At 43.2% G+C, this 16600-nt stretch overlaps 1 protein-coding gene across 1 annotated transcript in view; it reads left to right on the forward strand.

Moving 5' to 3' along the window:
* The window catches only part of LOC124556230 (relaxin receptor 1-like), a 370951-nt gene that overhangs the window by 244134 nt on the left and 110217 nt on the right, over positions 1 to 16600 (forward strand). The window contains exon 8 of the mRNA XM_047130220.1: positions 14707 to 14852. Within this exon, the coding sequence (XP_046986176.1) occupies positions 14707 to 14852 (146 nt within the window). The remainder of the gene's footprint in view (positions 1 to 14706; positions 14853 to 16600) is intronic.

Below are 16600 nucleotides of genomic sequence, written 5' to 3' on the forward strand. Positions count from 1 at the left end.
AGAGCACTTGCCCGCGAAAGGCAAAGGTCTCGAGTTCGAGTCTCGGTCGGGCACACAGTTTTAATCTGCCAGGAAGTTTCATATCAGCGCACACTCCGCTGCAGAGTGAAAATCTCATTCTGGAATTTTCCCCAAGATTTCGCCTAACCCAAACCTTTCCATCGGATTGTTACACGATACAACGTGATTGATCACTCCAGATCACTCGTTTCCAGTCCTCCACTGTCCAGTGGCGTTCCCCTTTGCACCTCCTCAAACGTCGTTTAGCGCTGACTACAGAAATGAGTGGTTCATGAGCAGCTGCTCGACCATTGTATTCCACTCTTTTTAACTTCCTACGTACAGTCATTGTTCTAGCCGAACTACTGGTAGCACTTTGAAACTTACGAGTGATTCCTGCCGACAATTTCATGCATTTTCTTTTTCAGCCACCCTCTGCAGCACTCGACAGTCCCTGTCCGTCAGTACATTTGATCTGTCTGGTCTTCATTTAGCTGTGGTTGTTCCTTCACGTCTCCACTTCACAGTCGCATCGCCAACTATCGATTTGTGCAGATTTAGGAGGGTTGAAATGTCTCTGCTGCATTTGATAGTCGGATGACATCCAATGAGTAGTCCACGTTCTATGTCACTGAGCACTCCTGGCCAACCCAGTCTGTTGTTACTGGCTTTCTACTGACAACACAGTAGCACCCGCCTCCATGTGTACTGGTAGGCCCGCTTCTCGCGACATCTAATGGTGTATTCCGCATTACATATGGATTACCGGACACTCTTGACCAGATAGTGTATCTAAATGCATTACAATGAAATTACTTAATACTATGAAAGCTTAGCGTATAGGATCTTTCCAAAAGATTCAGCGGATTACTATCTTCCACGTGGATGACAGTAGAAACCCCGGTTGAACTTTAAATTAAGCATGGAAACTATTAGTTTATCTTGGTGTCAGTTATAAACTCGTGCGGTTTCCTGTAGGGTTTCCCTCGCAAAGCTACCTCGCAAGCTCGCATGCTAGCTAATACAATACTCAACAGCAGCCTTTTCCACAACGGCGAGAACATATTCAATTTCATTTCTCAGCATGATGGACCACCACCTCACTGGCAACTGCATGTAGAAGCATTTTTTAACAATGAGCAGTCTCAACGTTGAATCTCGCAATACACCATTGCTATCCAAGGTCGACTGATCACAAGTTATTTTTGCTGTACTGGACGAAGTAACACCCGTCGGTACAGTGGTGGATTCTTAGCTTTACTCGTGGAGAGGTCGGTTCACATGAACAAGGTGAAATACCTAGCTTTGTTGCCATCTTTGTCCACAGGAATGTAGCGAGTATTTATTACTGTCCATGTACATTTACGTGTTGCTTGATACAGAACAAGATACTAGTCTCTTCTCGCAGGGAACAACTGATAAAAAGAATTTATGCAGAATTCTATGTAATACAGTGTTCTCACTGGTGTCTCGGTAGAGAGACGATGCCGTCGTCTTCGACGATGATTGCTGACTGACTGAGCGACAGTCCGCTGTAACGTAAGTAAGCGAGCTGGTGCGGTGGTGTATGGAAACTCTTCTGGGGGTGTCTACGCCCCCGTCTCTCTTTTGTTGTTGCTTCCACCAGTCACTATGTTTACTTGGGGTTACGGCCCTAGGTGCCAACCTCGCCACGGTACCTCGCTCTTCGGACGAAACCACAGTTTTTTATGTGGGTGTTCGTGAAAGACTGTCTGTGCTCCTTCCTTCGCAAAAATGTTTGGTGTACTGCGGCACCACATAGTAACCGCAGTGACTACGGGAATAAAGAAATACTCACAAAATTATGGGACGAGTTTGACAATCGTCTAGATGTTGACTGAGACACACCACCATTAAAGCCTAGTTGTTTCTTCCTATACGTTGACGATAGTCTTGATATATCTGAACAGCATTGACAGTAAAATCCAATTCGATACGGAAGTAGAAAAAGACTTTGCATTGCCCTTCCTCGACTTCCTCGCCTGCCACAAACTAAATGAATGCCTTGGCTACAGAATCTCCAGAAAAACTACTTTCACCGATCAGTACCTGCTCGCCATGAGCCGTCATCATCCGGCACAGAAGCGCACTGTGTTGCAAACATTGTCACATCAAACACGAACGATATCAGACGCCAGTAACATGTCCCACGCGCCAAGCCATCTACGATAGATCTTCGGGAACAACAGCGACAACGATCACCAAATAAATGAAGTGATCTCAAACAAGAATCGCAGTAAGACAAGGATAAGCAACTTGCTTTTTTGTTGTTCTGTGGCTCCGTGTTGGGCAAGACAATCCGCCTGCAGGAAAGACACAAAATAAAATCGATCTTCAGTCCTCAGTAAAATATCTGGCATTTAATGAGACCAATTCAAGATGTGGCAGGTCTCAGAACATCTGGGCTGTACAAGATATCTTGTGAGAGTGGGCAGTCTTAGTCGAACAAACAATGCGCACTGTAGAACAACGCAGGAGTCACTGAGTCTCCTGACCGACTCAGTTTGATGTGACTGCTTCTCTACTGAGAACGCAGTACTCCCCACTTCCTTTTATACTCGTGGGTCCACCTCTCGTGACATCTAATGGCGTATTTCACATTATATAGGGGTGTCCAGATATTTTTGACCAGATTACCCATTTAAATGCATTACAATTAAATTACTTATCAATATGAAACGTTATCCTACTGGGTCTTTGAAAAAGGTTCAACAGTGAGAACTTTTATTGTCTACGCTACCCCAAAAAATTCGCTTTAGCTAAGTGTGCTCTGGAAAACTGTCACTGGATCAAATTTGACGAAACATCTGTCGTGGCCCGCACTAACGACTTCTGGAGCTGTGTAATTAAAGAAGCCATTGAATTAAAAATCACCAACAATACCTTAAGGGAGATGGCGGTTTGCAGCTCAACGCGCCGTGTGATGGAATAATAACGAGGTAGAAGCGGGCGCACCGAACTTGGGGTCAACGTGTGATCGCATGCCGTGAGCACCATTGATGTCAGAGCCGGCAGCTAGAGGCGTATCAATAGCCCATCAGCTGTCATTCCACTTGACAATGGCCATAGATTCCTTGATCGAAACTTCGTAGCATTTTAACCACTTGACGCGTCTGTAAGACCAACATTCTATTCAATTTGACTGCCGGGAGACTCTGCAGCCTTAAGCTATCGTCTAGATGCTAATCGTGCATGCACTGGAGGGCACACTGTACACTTCTGAAAGGTAAACGTAAACTTTGATCCTAAACGTTATTTGAAAAGGTAACTCAACGTTTTACTTGAATGTTTGCATAAGATAGGTCCTTATAAAAGCGGATGGTTCTTTTGAAAATAAAAATTTCGTAGTCCTATGTATAAGTTAAAATTTAACCCAAGTTTCTATCTGCATACACGAGAAGGTATAGTCTTGTGAAATCGGATGAATGTCTTTGGAAACATCCTGTTTTACAATGGTAATGTTAGATATAAAATAATGTAGGACATTGAGTTCAATAAGTTCTGTGAAGATACTCTTCAACTGAGTAGAAAGATTTAATTCAATCTTAAACCGCATCACCTTACGTATCCTTGGATACATGTACACCATATTCGTGTAACTGTCCCCTTTCAGCACTAGTGATAAGCCTTGATATCTTTCTAGATGTTATTTTCTGTCCTAGAATTACTATGCATGTTTTCTCTATTTTCCGAGAAAGTGAAATACAGCAGTGACAAAAGACATTATTATTTTCTTCAGTAGTTGCCAAAATACCAGTACACTTTCTACGGTATTGTAGAACTAAAACCAGTTATAATGATTATAGGATGCATCTCTACTTTGAAAATACTTGTAGGCTGAGTTTCCGCAAAAAATGATTCCATAACTCATTAGTGAATGGCAATATTCGGAAACTAGTTCCTTCTTGTGCTTTTCAAGCGTGCCTGGAGGACCTGTTGCAAATAAATTTCTGGGGTTTGCCGCCTGGTAAGATTTCTTCAAAACAACTTTTGGGGATCTTCAGTTGGTTATGAAAGTTGCTGCTGTAAAGCGCAGCTAACAATACTCAAGCGGCGGCATCCGAATTTATTGGGACCACGAGAAGAATCACACATTCACGGAAGAGCTCTTATACTTGGTCGCGGAGCGTTGCAGAGATTTACTTCAGTTTTTAGCCACAGCAACGCGAAGGATCACAGACATTGGCTACGACGCGCGCGCAGAAGCCCTTTGTTGAGCTCTATTTTCGTCCACCAGTAAGAGCTTTCCCGTGCATCTGTGATACCTGCTAGTGGCTCTGATAAATCTGGACGCCGCCTCAGGAATGTCATGAAACGCGTCTTGCAGAAATAACTACTGGAACCACCTGAAAATGTTGAACATACACGGGAAAGCTCTTACTGTTGGACGAAAATACAGCTCAACAGTGCCCCCTGCCGGGAGCCGAACAGAGGGCTTCCGTGCGCGCGTCGTGGGCTATGACTGTGATGCCGCGCGTTGCTGTGGCTAAGAACTGTGAGACTTATACTATGTTATCTTGCGGCAAACCCGAGAAGTATTTGCATGATTTTCGTCATTTTTAAATCACCTATAGCAGTAATCATGCGTACTGCCAATGAAGCTATATTAAGGCGCCTTATTAATTCTAGACTGCGGATTTTCCAATTAATCTTCTTGTGTTTAAGTATTCGAGCAGGCTATTTTTATAGCTAGTGGACAGAAGTACTGAAACGTATGCCTCATCACAACTAAATCGTAGCTCATTTTCTTTGAAACATCGGTTAACATTTTCGGATATTTCCTGTTAACTGTCCATTCCTTCCTATTGGAAATGACACACAACACTTTCTTCTAACTCCTACCTTTTCCGTTTCCGGTTACTACAATTTGAACACCTCCATTTTCATTTTAGTAGCTGGGGTTTTATCACATTCTTACCTCATAAATAAATATAAATTCGGTCTTCCTGTAGTACTGCAGAAACCAGAAATTTCATCTACGTGATTTTCTCGAGCTTGAACCGAAGAGGAAATAAAAAAAATTCCTTTCACCCGATTGCACTACTCTATCTACGCAACAGGCCTTTAACAATGTTGAGTGGAATACATTCACTGAAATAGATTAAATGCATTCACAGTTGCGAATATGAACAACCACTAGCTATACTAAACGATAGCGAAAATTAATGTCGAGGCGGGACGCAAACCCGGATTTCCCACTTATTGCGAGCGGTCGCCTTACAATTAGGCTACCCGAGCAAACTCACGGCCAGACCCAAGCTTCCAAATGTTGTAAGTTTCTGAATAACACAAGCACTGCAGTATCGTATTTATTCGCTGACACTGGGAAAGCTACTTTCAAGTAAACTGCCTCTCCTGTACAGCAATATGCATAATGGATGTACGAGTACAGGATTTAGATACATAGCAGACGACATATGGAAGTTTGGGTCTGGCCGTGAATCGGGCTCGGATAGTCAAAAGGTAAGGCGACCTCCCGCGATACTCGGGAAATCTGGGTTCGAGTCTTGGTCCGGCACAAATTTTCACCGTTGCCATTCCACTGTACAGTTAATGGTTGTCTATATTCGTAACTACGAATACATTTAATGTATTTCATAACGGCTGCAGTCGCCGGAACTTTGCATCGTATTTCTGGATAACACAAGCACTGCAATATCGTACACTCACTGAAGGTCTTCTTTATCGCCTTTTCCCATATCTCTACCTGATCGCAATGTTATATCGGCTTTGGCAGTGCTAGTGGTAATTGGCGGCCGGATGCTCTTCCTGATGGCACCACTTCCCCTGCGACGGAACCTGTGTACGTAATCTGTTTGTGTCTAGGTGAACTCTTATGTTCAAGTGTGACTACGTTTTGTAAATGTTGACGTAGCGTGTGTCTGTAACGTTGGTACTAGTTCTGTATTTACGTAGCAGAATGTGGGAAACCGCCTAAAACCCACGTCCAGTCCAGCCGGCATACCGGCCCCCGTCGTTAATTCGCCGGCGGGACTCCCCGTGTGCTAGGAGTGAGTGCTTTAACACCCTCAACTATCCTGGTGAGTATCATAATTCTGAAGTATTAGGGATAAGAAACCAAACATCTTGCTTAGGCGATCGTCAACAGCTTGTACAAATTTTAAAAAATGCATAACACAGCACTGTCTGTAATAATGCTATTTTTTATTTTGCTACCGGTTTCGGTTCTAAAACCATCATCAACGGCAGCTGTACAGTATAAAAAAGCGGACAATGTGACAATGCGATTTAAGAAAAAAGAAGAAACACCGTTAAATCGATCAAAATACTCACAAAAATTATCACAAATCTATCACATGTCATACATGCTTAAACGTAAGTTACCACAGAAAACCGTAACTGCGAAGGAAGATCATAAATTGTTATAAGATTAAAATATGATGGCATATTGACACAAGGACAAAATGTGATGTACAGCAATACAAGTCAAAGAAATTCAAAGTCAAAGATGACAATCCTGACCGAATCCAAAGGAGTTGCGATTAAATACTTCTGTGATAATCAGATTAAGAAAACTGAAGTATTAAGAGTTGTACACTTGTTATTACATAAAAACACCAATAACATGAAATATGACGTAAAAGATAAACAGGATTGATGAATGTGAGAATATACAATCTTTTACAATCAAGTGAAAAAATGTAAGCATGTAAAACACAAGCAACAGAGTAATCTATGATATTAAAATCAGTCAATCCATATCTGACGAAAATACGCATTAAATGAAATTAATACGAAGGAAATATAATTGTTTGGAGTGAAGAAAAATAAAAAGGATGTTAAAATATGTAGATGCAAAACATCTAAAATTTTATGCATATGTTACAATCTAACCAAAAATTTTTATGAAGAAACATGGTATACAACTAAACTGTTACACATTGGTTAAAAAAATATGTCATCCGAAAGTCTACACAATCACAAAATGAAATTAAAATTCCAATTATCATAGAGCTGAAAATTAATAAAGAGATATGGTATGAATCTACACTTCAACACATTGGTTAAAAATATTTCATCAACGTATTATATTGTCGCGAGAAATCTTAAAAAAGACCAACTAGCATACAGACAAAAATTTATAAAGGGAGAACAATACCCAATTCTAAAATTAAAATACAGAGAAATAATCATATCATACGACACTTTTCTTTAACAAAACCGGAAATAAAATGGGAAAAAATACCTCCTTCCTATAAATACCTTCAAAGTCCCACAATATTTTGTTATTTTCACAATACGTTTAAGGTCAGGGTTAAAAGCCCCCTCCTATTTTTTCCCATTGTATCCCTGGTTTTGTCAGAAATTTTATCTGGAATAATACAGTTTTGTTTTTATGTTTTAGGTTTGAAAGAAGTTCACGTTATAATTTTTACATTTAAAAAACATTACTTTCAGTTATCGGTTTTGCTTTTTGGACCAAAATCTAGTTTTTCTCTCATCTTGTCCTAAATCAAAGGTAGCACGTTCACTTTACTTATAAATTTTGACACACCCAGTAATGAAAAGGTTATGACGTGATCTGTTTTCTGTTCCATAAGTAGCGCACATAAAAACAAAACTATGTATTCGATATTAAATCCACCAAAGATGCCTTAATGGAAACCTGAAAACTGTCTGGCACATAAAAAAATATATATTGCAGCAATAAAAAGACGTTTCAATTTATAAAACGGATATTTATATACTTGCTGCGGGTAATGGTCACAGCAACAAACTTGTCACAAGACGTAAATTTGTGTGAATAAAAAGGAAGTTAATTCGTTACACGGAGGGAGTGCCGTGGTTGGTTTGCAAGGAGCTAAGATATGTTACAGAAGTGAAGTCCACAAAGAAGTTAGGATGGTGAAACCTCCTAGCTGGGTGGCGCTGGTGCCAGCGAGAGCTTGATACTTTGAACCAACGCCCTCCGGTAGGCACTAACAGTCCATACGTAATTCCTCTCCTTCGATCGCTATTGACTACACACAGCGAGTGCATAGAAAGAACATTGTCAGCAGTTCACGTTTCACGTGAACAAGCAACCACTTCTGAAGCGAAGATCTTATTTGTCACGTAGACCACAAGAAATTATACTTGATCTTTGTAAGAAAATTTAGTATTGTAACCATTTTCAGCAACTGTAGTTGTATATATCGAAATTATCAGCAACCAGTTGCATGAAAGAGATTTAATTTCCTTAACCGGCTTCAGGCCTTAGTGCGGTTTTCACAAGGCTATACAGAAAAATGTACCACAAATAAGTAGAAGTTAGGTAAGTATATTAACATTAACGACGAAAAACTTGAAAATTTTTAAAAATATAAAGATAAAAATGGTGCATACTTATAACTATCGCATTATTTGCGAGTGCCAACAATAATCTGCATGCAGCATATTTCCGTGGTCCTAAAGAAATACAAGAGCGATAAATAATACAATAATGAATCCATTAATACAACAAGAGGTCGTAAATGCTTACACGTGGTTCATTGTGCCTGTGATAAAATGATATGAAGAAGCTAAACAAGTGCAGAGATCATTCTAGAACTGGAGATAATCAGCTTATGACATGCGTATCTTGAGGTTGGTATCAGGGTGGGGGTAAAAGTACGATAATATAGTAAAAACATACGCTACAAGCCATAGTTGTCGTAAGGTATAAACAAAAATGTAAGTGCATATAAGCAACGTAATAAGTAATACATAAAAAACTAACGATAAATAATTAAGTTAAGACCAACGACAAGTGGCGTTATGGATGGGAAATTTGGGAACTTATCTCCAAACAGCTGTTGTGTAGTTAGTAGCAAGCTAGCAGGGAATCTGTCAGCAAAAGCAAAGTGCGAAGCGTATCATGGGGCTGGAACCCATGACTGGAGTTAAGTGGAGGGACAATTCTCAATCACTGGCTAATGTTAAGTGCAGGAAAGTGACTATAGCGGAAAACAAGCGTGGACACAATTATATTAGAGTGAAATAGCCAGTACTGGAATATACGCAAGTTTCAAGTTTTATGCCAAGTGAATGGTACTATAAGTTTTAGAACACATTGATGAACTTGTGCAAGGGTTTTCAGCAGAGTGGTAGCAGGAAATACGACAGCGCAAAAAGCGCGCGAGACGCACCAAGGGGCGAGGAGCAGTAGCTGAAGTAAATGGAGAAATAATTCCCAGTCAGTAGCTGAAACGGAGAGTCAAAAACAATTATAGGTGATGGAAACGTGAGCATCGTTGTATACTTCTGTTATACCGCAGTAACTAGTTCAGAAAATGCATTTTCCTAAATACGCTTCGTGAAGTAAATACACTCCTGGAAATTGAAATAAGAACACCGTGAATTCATTGTTCCAAGAAGGGGAAACTTTATTGACACATTCCTGGGGTCAGATACATCACATGATCACACTGACAGAACCACAGGCACATAGACACAGGCAACAGAGCATGCACAATGTCGGCACTAGTACAGTGTATATCCACCTTTCGCAGCAATGCAGGCTGCTATTCTCCCATGGAGACGATCGTAGAGATGCTGGATGTAGTCCTGTGGAACGGCTTGCCATGCCATTTCCACCTGGCGTCTCAGTTGGACCAGCGTTCGTGCTGGACGTGCAGACCGCGTGAGACGACGCTTCATCCAGTCCCAAACATGCTCAATGGGGGACAGATCCGGAGATCTTGCTGGCCAGGGTAGTTGACTTACACCTTCTAGAGCACGTTGGGTGGCGCGGGATACATGCGGACGTGCATTGTCCTGTTGGAACAGCAAGTTCCCTTGCCGGTCTAGGAATGGTAGAACGATGGGTTCGATGACGGTTTGGATGTACCGTGCACTATTCAGTGTCCCCTCGACGATCACCAGTGGTGTACGGCCAGTGTAGGAGATCGCTCCCCACACCATGATGCCGGGTGTTGGCCCTGTGTGCCTCGGTCGTATGCAGTCCTGATTGTGGCGCTCACCTGCACGGCGCCAAACACGCATACGACCATCATTGGCACCAAGGCAGAAGCGACTCTCATCGCTGAAGACGACACGTCTTCATTCGTCCCTCCATTCACGCCTGTCGCGACACCACTGGAGGCGGGCTGCACGATGTTGGGGCGTGAGCGGAAGACGGCCTAACGGTGTGCGGGACCGTAGCCCAGCTTCATGGAGACGGTTGCGAATGGTCCTCGCCGATACCCCAGGAGCAACAGTGTCCCTAATTTGGTGGGAAGTGGCGGTGCGGTCCCCTACGGCACTGCGTAGGATCCTACGGTCTTGGCGTGCATCCGTGCGTCGCTGCGGTCCGGTCCCAGGTCGACGGGCACGTGCACCTTCCGCCGACCACTGGCGACAACATCGATGTACTGTGGAGACCTCACGCCCCACGTGTTGAGCAATTCGGCGGTACGTCCACCCGGCCTCCCGCATGCCCACTATACGCCCTCGCTCAAAGTCCGTCAACTGCACATACGGTTCACGTCCACGCTGTCGCGGCATGCTACCAGTGTTAAAGACTGCGATGGAGCTCCGTATGCCACGGCAAACTGGCTGACACTGACGGCGGCGGTGCACAAATGCTGCGCAGCTAGCGCCATTCGACGGCCAACACCGCGGTTCCTGGTGTGTCCGCTGTGCCGTGCGTGTGATCATTGCTTGTACAGCCCTCTCGCAGTGTCCGGAGCAAGTATGGTGGGTCTGACACACCGGTGTCAATGTGTTCTTTTTTCCATTTCCAGGAGTGTATAACTAGCGACAGTCACCTAAGTTGTATGAAGTAAGTAAAATAAGTTTGACTATCTGACCGCGAATGATTAAAACGCTTATTAACCGTAAACACTACTTGTGACTATAGAGTAGCGCATCTGCAACTTCACGAATAGAATATCTACCGGGTGATCAAAAAGTCAGTATAAATTTGAAAACTGAATAAATCACGGAATAATGTAGATAGAGAGGTACAAATTGATACATATGCTTGGAATGACATGAGGTTTTATTAGAACCAAAAAAATACAAAAGTTCACAAAATGTCCGACAGATGGCGCTTCATCTGATCAGAATAGCAATAATTAGCATAACAAAGTAAGACAAAGCAAAGATGATGTTCTTTACAGGAAATGCTCAATATGTCCACCATCATTCCTCAACAATAGCTGTAGTCGAGGAATAATGTTGTGAACAGCACTGTAGAGCGTGTCCGGAGTTATGGTGAGGCATTGGCGTCGGATGTTGTCTTTCAGCATCCCTAGAGATGTCGGTCGATCACGATACACTTGCGACTTCAGGTAACCCCAAAGACAATAATCGCACAGACTGAGGTCTGGGGAGCTGGGAGGCCAAGCATGACGAAAGTGGCGGCTGAGCACACGATCATCACCAAACGACGCGCGCAAGAGAACTTTCACGTGTCTAGCAATTTTTTTTTTGTTGTAATAAAACCCCATGTCATTCCAAGCATGTGTGTCAGTTTTTACCTCTATATCTACATTATTCCGTGGTTTATTAAGTTTTCAAATTTATACTGACTTTTTGATCACCCGGTATATGTCATGGTTTACATATAGATAACCACATGCAGCAAAAATATATCATCACATGTGGGTTGTAGATGGTTTAGTATCTGCACTAATAAATTGCTAACTACCTGCCAATGGAAGTGACTAACCACTTAGAACTGAAAATGCTTCACTACTTAGAACTATAGATGATCAGCTTACTAAAAATCTGTGCAAAGATGTTAAAAAACCTACTAAATGTAACAGGTGTACCAACAGTAAAAGGTGGACTAATTGTAGCGGTGAGCAGCTGTTTGAATGTAACTGTATATAGCTAACTAACATCATCTAAATTCAACAGCGCATAGTCAAGCTATAGTCTGTAAAATACTACTAAAAATTTACTGGCAATAAATAGCAAATTAGTGACCATCTGAATACAGCCAACAATGCAAATCATTGAAACTAGCGTACAGATCGCAACATACTGACTGCAACTTACTGAATGGATTTGCAAAGAAGTATTTGTAGTAGGGACTGTAACTTATCAAATGACAATATTTTACGTATGAAACTTAATAGGTTCATATAATTACCTATCTACACCTAGACAATGCAGTTAAATCTGGGGGTTGGGGGTGGGGTGGAGAGGAGAATTGGGGAAATTGTGGAGACGAGCACTAAGTGTCTGATATCGATTAAGGAAATAAATTTATTTTATGCAGCTGGTTGCTGATTATTCCGTCGTATTATAAGAGAAAGTTAGAACGAAAAATTCGAAATAAATGTCAAACGTGATTGGCGACTGTACATCTAATTTAAATATTGGAAGTAGAAAGGTGCTTAAATTTTTTCAATACTTTATAGACTTGTGGTAACTGGTACTCACTCTTTGTGTATTATTTAAACAGGAGCAGTTGATAATGGGGCCCGCCTGGATGGCAGTGCGCGTTACCACGCCACTTCCGGAATTCGGGAAAGCGCGCTAGCCCCACATGGTTAACGACGATAACGGGTGTACCGGCCAGACTGGATGTGGCTTTTGGGCAGTTTTCCACGTCCGGCTAGGTGAATATCGGGATAGTAACCACGTTCCTCCTCAATTAGCGGTTCGCATTTACACACATCAAAAAAAGTTTTACATCACCCCAGTTCCCAGAACTCCTGAAGATAGACGTTGCCTGTGGATATTGTATCACAGACACAGTCCCGTTGACTGTTCAGAGATGTCACTAAACCCGCCCAAAGATGTAAACAACCATGCATGGGCAGCGCCTATTAGACGGAGGGGGCCCGACAGCCGATCAGTTCCAGTCATTCCACCAGGAACGAGGTACACGGCTCGAATGGTTCAAATGGCTCTGAGCACTATGGGGCTTATCATCTGAGGTCATCAGTCCCCTAGAACTTAGAATTACTTAAACCTAACTAACCTAAGGACAGCACAAACATCCATGCCCGAGGCAGGATGCGAACCTGCGACCGTATCGGTCGCGCGTTTCCAGACTGAGGCGCCAAGAACCGCTCGGCCACAACGGCCGGCTACACGTTCTCTTCACCGATGAGTGTCGCTTATGCCTTCAACCATAAAATCGTCGGAGACGTGTTTGGAGGCAACACGGTCAGGCTGAACGCGTGAGACACAGTGTCCAGCAGGTTCAGCAAGGTTCAGGTTCCCTGCTGTTTTGGGAAGGCATTATGTGGGGCCGATGTACGCCGCTGGTGGTCATGGAAGGAGCCGTAACGGCTGTACGATAAGTGAATGCCATCCTCCAATCGATACTGCAATCATATCGGCAGCATATTAGCGAGGCATTTGTCTTCAGGGACGACAATTCGCACCCCCGATCCTGCAAATCTTGTGTAAGACTTCCTTCAGGATAATCACATTGCTCGACTAGAGTGTCCAGCATGTTCTCCAAACATGAACCCTATCGAACATGCCTGGAACAGATTGAAAAGGACTGTTTATGGACGATGTGACCCACCAACCACTCTGAGGGATCTACGCCGAATCGCCGTTGAGGAGGGGGACAATCTGGACCAACAGTGCCTTTGCAAACTTGTAGATAGTAAGCCACGACGAATACAGGCATGCATCAATGCAAGGCGATGTGCTACTGGGTATTATAGGTACCGGTGCGTACAGCAATCTAGACCACCACCTCTGAAGGTCTCGCAGTATGGTGGTACAACATGCAATGAGTGGTTTTCATGAGCAATAAAAAGGACGGAAATGATGTTTATGTTGATCTCTAGTCCAATTTTCTGTACAGGTTCCGAAACTGTCGGAACCGAGGTGATGCAAAACTTTTTTGATGTGTGTATTTAAAAAACGTCCGCACGCCTTCACATGGGGTGAAACTATATTCAGACAGATGGGGTACACAACTTTCGTGCCGAGTGCGTTACAGGACGAGGAGGGGATAGGGGTGAGGGGGGGGGGGCGGGTAGTAGTTGCGCGACAGGAAGGGCATCCATCCACCCTCTACCACTAACAGTGCCAAATCCCGTAGCTAAAATGTGACGCCGTGCAGATATGGAATAAAGGACAGAAAAAAAGGAGGAAGAAGCGGTCGTTGACGGGACTTCGGCCTTGAAACTAGTTGTGGCCAAAAAAGTGAAGAGCATCTGCGGAACAGTTATTTCCAAACATATTACCATTCGCGGACCAGAAAAAAATCTCTGTGAAGAAAATGGAGTTTTTATTTAGTTCTAACTTTTTTTTCAATAGTAGCGACTGTTAAAGCCACAGATGATCATGCTAATGTACCGTGAATTCACTCATTCAGACTCATTCCACTGCTGCAAGTACAGCGAGATATATTTTAGCCGGTTATGTTGGCGCTGAAAGAATGTCAGTAATCGCTCTTATCTATGACTCTACGAGGAATAGTGAAGCCAAAATGCGATAAGCTACTCTCTAAGGAAAACAGGTCTACGAACTCAACTTCAGTATGTAGATTTCCAGAAGAAATAGTAACATAAATTCAAGAATGCTTCGCTCAAAAACAGAGAGTGTACGAAGTGAATCTCTCATGGGGGACAGCCACAGTTTGGCAATAGACACGTAGAGACATACAGAACATGGTACTGCTCCATTTGCAACAACAGCCCAGTTTGCAAACATTTTACAGACGTGGCAGTATTGCTGATTAAAGTTGAGAGTTAACTGAGCTGTGTGTCGCTTGTGTGCCGGCAGCTTCTGACATGCTGATGTCGGTGTACCTGGCGGTGATTGGGTGGCAGGACGTGCAGCTGCGGGGCGTCTACCACCGCGCTGCGCACTCCTGGACCACCTCCTGGCTCTGCACTCTCTCCGGCATGCTCGCCATGACGTCCTCAGAGGTCAAGTATGCACTCACGCTACATTCACTCATCTCTGTCTCGCCTTTGCAGTTATGGGCAACGGCATTACCTGGACCACAGAAGTAGAGCATCCTTTTTAATTGTTATTCATTCTGTGGGACAAATGTAACATTGTTACACGATTATGGAACATACCATTACAGTAAGTGAATAGTAATTAAATGCAAAGAAAAAATAATTATATTAAATCGCATGTGTAAATTTAAACAGACTGCTGGCCATTCCGGCCATTGTGGCCGAGTGGTTCTAAGCGCTTCAGTCCGGAACCGCGCTGCTGCTACGGTCGCAGGTTCGAATCCTGCCTCGGGCATGGATGTATGTTTAGGTTCAAGTAGTTCTAAGTCTAGGGGACTGATGACCTCAGATATTAAGTCCCATAGTGCTTGAAGCCATTTTTTTAACTGCTGGCCATTATAATTTCAGTGCTATCAAGGCGACATATAATAAACATCAAACTAACATGAGCTATACTGGGTAGGCAAACGATTACTATTTTATTGCAACAGCACGAAGCATGTGGGAGTAACGTGTCTACGTTCTGTACAAAGGGTGGACAGAAATAGACTGAAAAGCTTTTAATAGTGTTGCAGGGTACACTGTGCCAAGAAATAACTGCTAAGAAAAAAAATCGATAAGTTGTGCCGTTTCCGAGTTAATTAGCATTGAAGTTAGCCAATTAGGCCGTTGCGCCAGCAAATTCAAGCGGCCCACCAGATTCAATTACTGTCAGTTTTTCCCATAGCGTAGATGATAGCGCACGAGACTGCTCAGCTTTAGATTCGGGTTCGATCCTTACTACCGTCCCATGTCCAATTTTTGTATCGCTGTCTCGTTCGGTTTAAACAAACCAAACGAAGAACACGTTTGGTGACACCTTCTCTATCGGGCCACTTGAATTAGCATGCGCAACAACCTAATTGGCTAACTTCATTGCTAATGAAAATAAATGTTCAAATGTGTGTGAATTTCTAAGGGACCAAACTGCTGAGGTCATCGGTCCCTAGACTTACACACTACTTAATGTAACTTATGCTAAGAACAACACACACACACACACCCATGCCCGAGGGAGGACTCGAACGTCCGGCGGGAGAGGCCGTGCAATCCGTCACATGATACCTCAAACCGCGCGGCCACTCCGCACGGCCATTGCTAATGAACTCGGAAACGGGGCAACGTATCGAATTTTTTCCTCAACAATTATTTTTCAGCACAAACTTCCCTGTAGCACCCTTACAAGATAGTCACATTGTTTCTGACCACCCTATGTAAGAAAAGATTTAGCAGCGGACTTCATAAGGAAATTTCATTTGAATGTTTTTTTATTTAGAAGATCGTGGTTTTTCCTTCCTCTCGACTTCTGCTATTCACCTCCTCCCAGGCCACCCATTAAGGTTAGCGTCTGCACAAAACATCAATTTTTCCGAAATTCTACAATACACGGCCCATGAAACTCTCATGGAAACTTTGCCGACGTGATCCTAAAATTAATCAGCCGGAGCGGGTGCAATATCACCGAATTCAGCGTGGCGGGGTGGCGTCGTTGTGAGGATGTCGACCAGCCTCATGGTGCTGCAAGGCTGCGCTCGTCTATTCACTCCTAGCTATCTTGCTCAGTACATAGCTGAACCAAAACTTTCGATCTCCGAGCTCAATCGTTCCATTTGCTAAGTCCTGAAGTGCAGAGATGCTCACTCTTTCTCAGGCAAGCGGAGTAATGAACGCCA

This window comes from Schistocerca americana, chromosome X (assembly GCF_021461395.2).
Source record: "Schistocerca americana isolate TAMUIC-IGC-003095 chromosome X, iqSchAmer2.1, whole genome shotgun sequence".
In the NCBI taxonomy this organism is placed as follows: domain Eukaryota; kingdom Metazoa; phylum Arthropoda; class Insecta; order Orthoptera; family Acrididae; genus Schistocerca; species Schistocerca americana.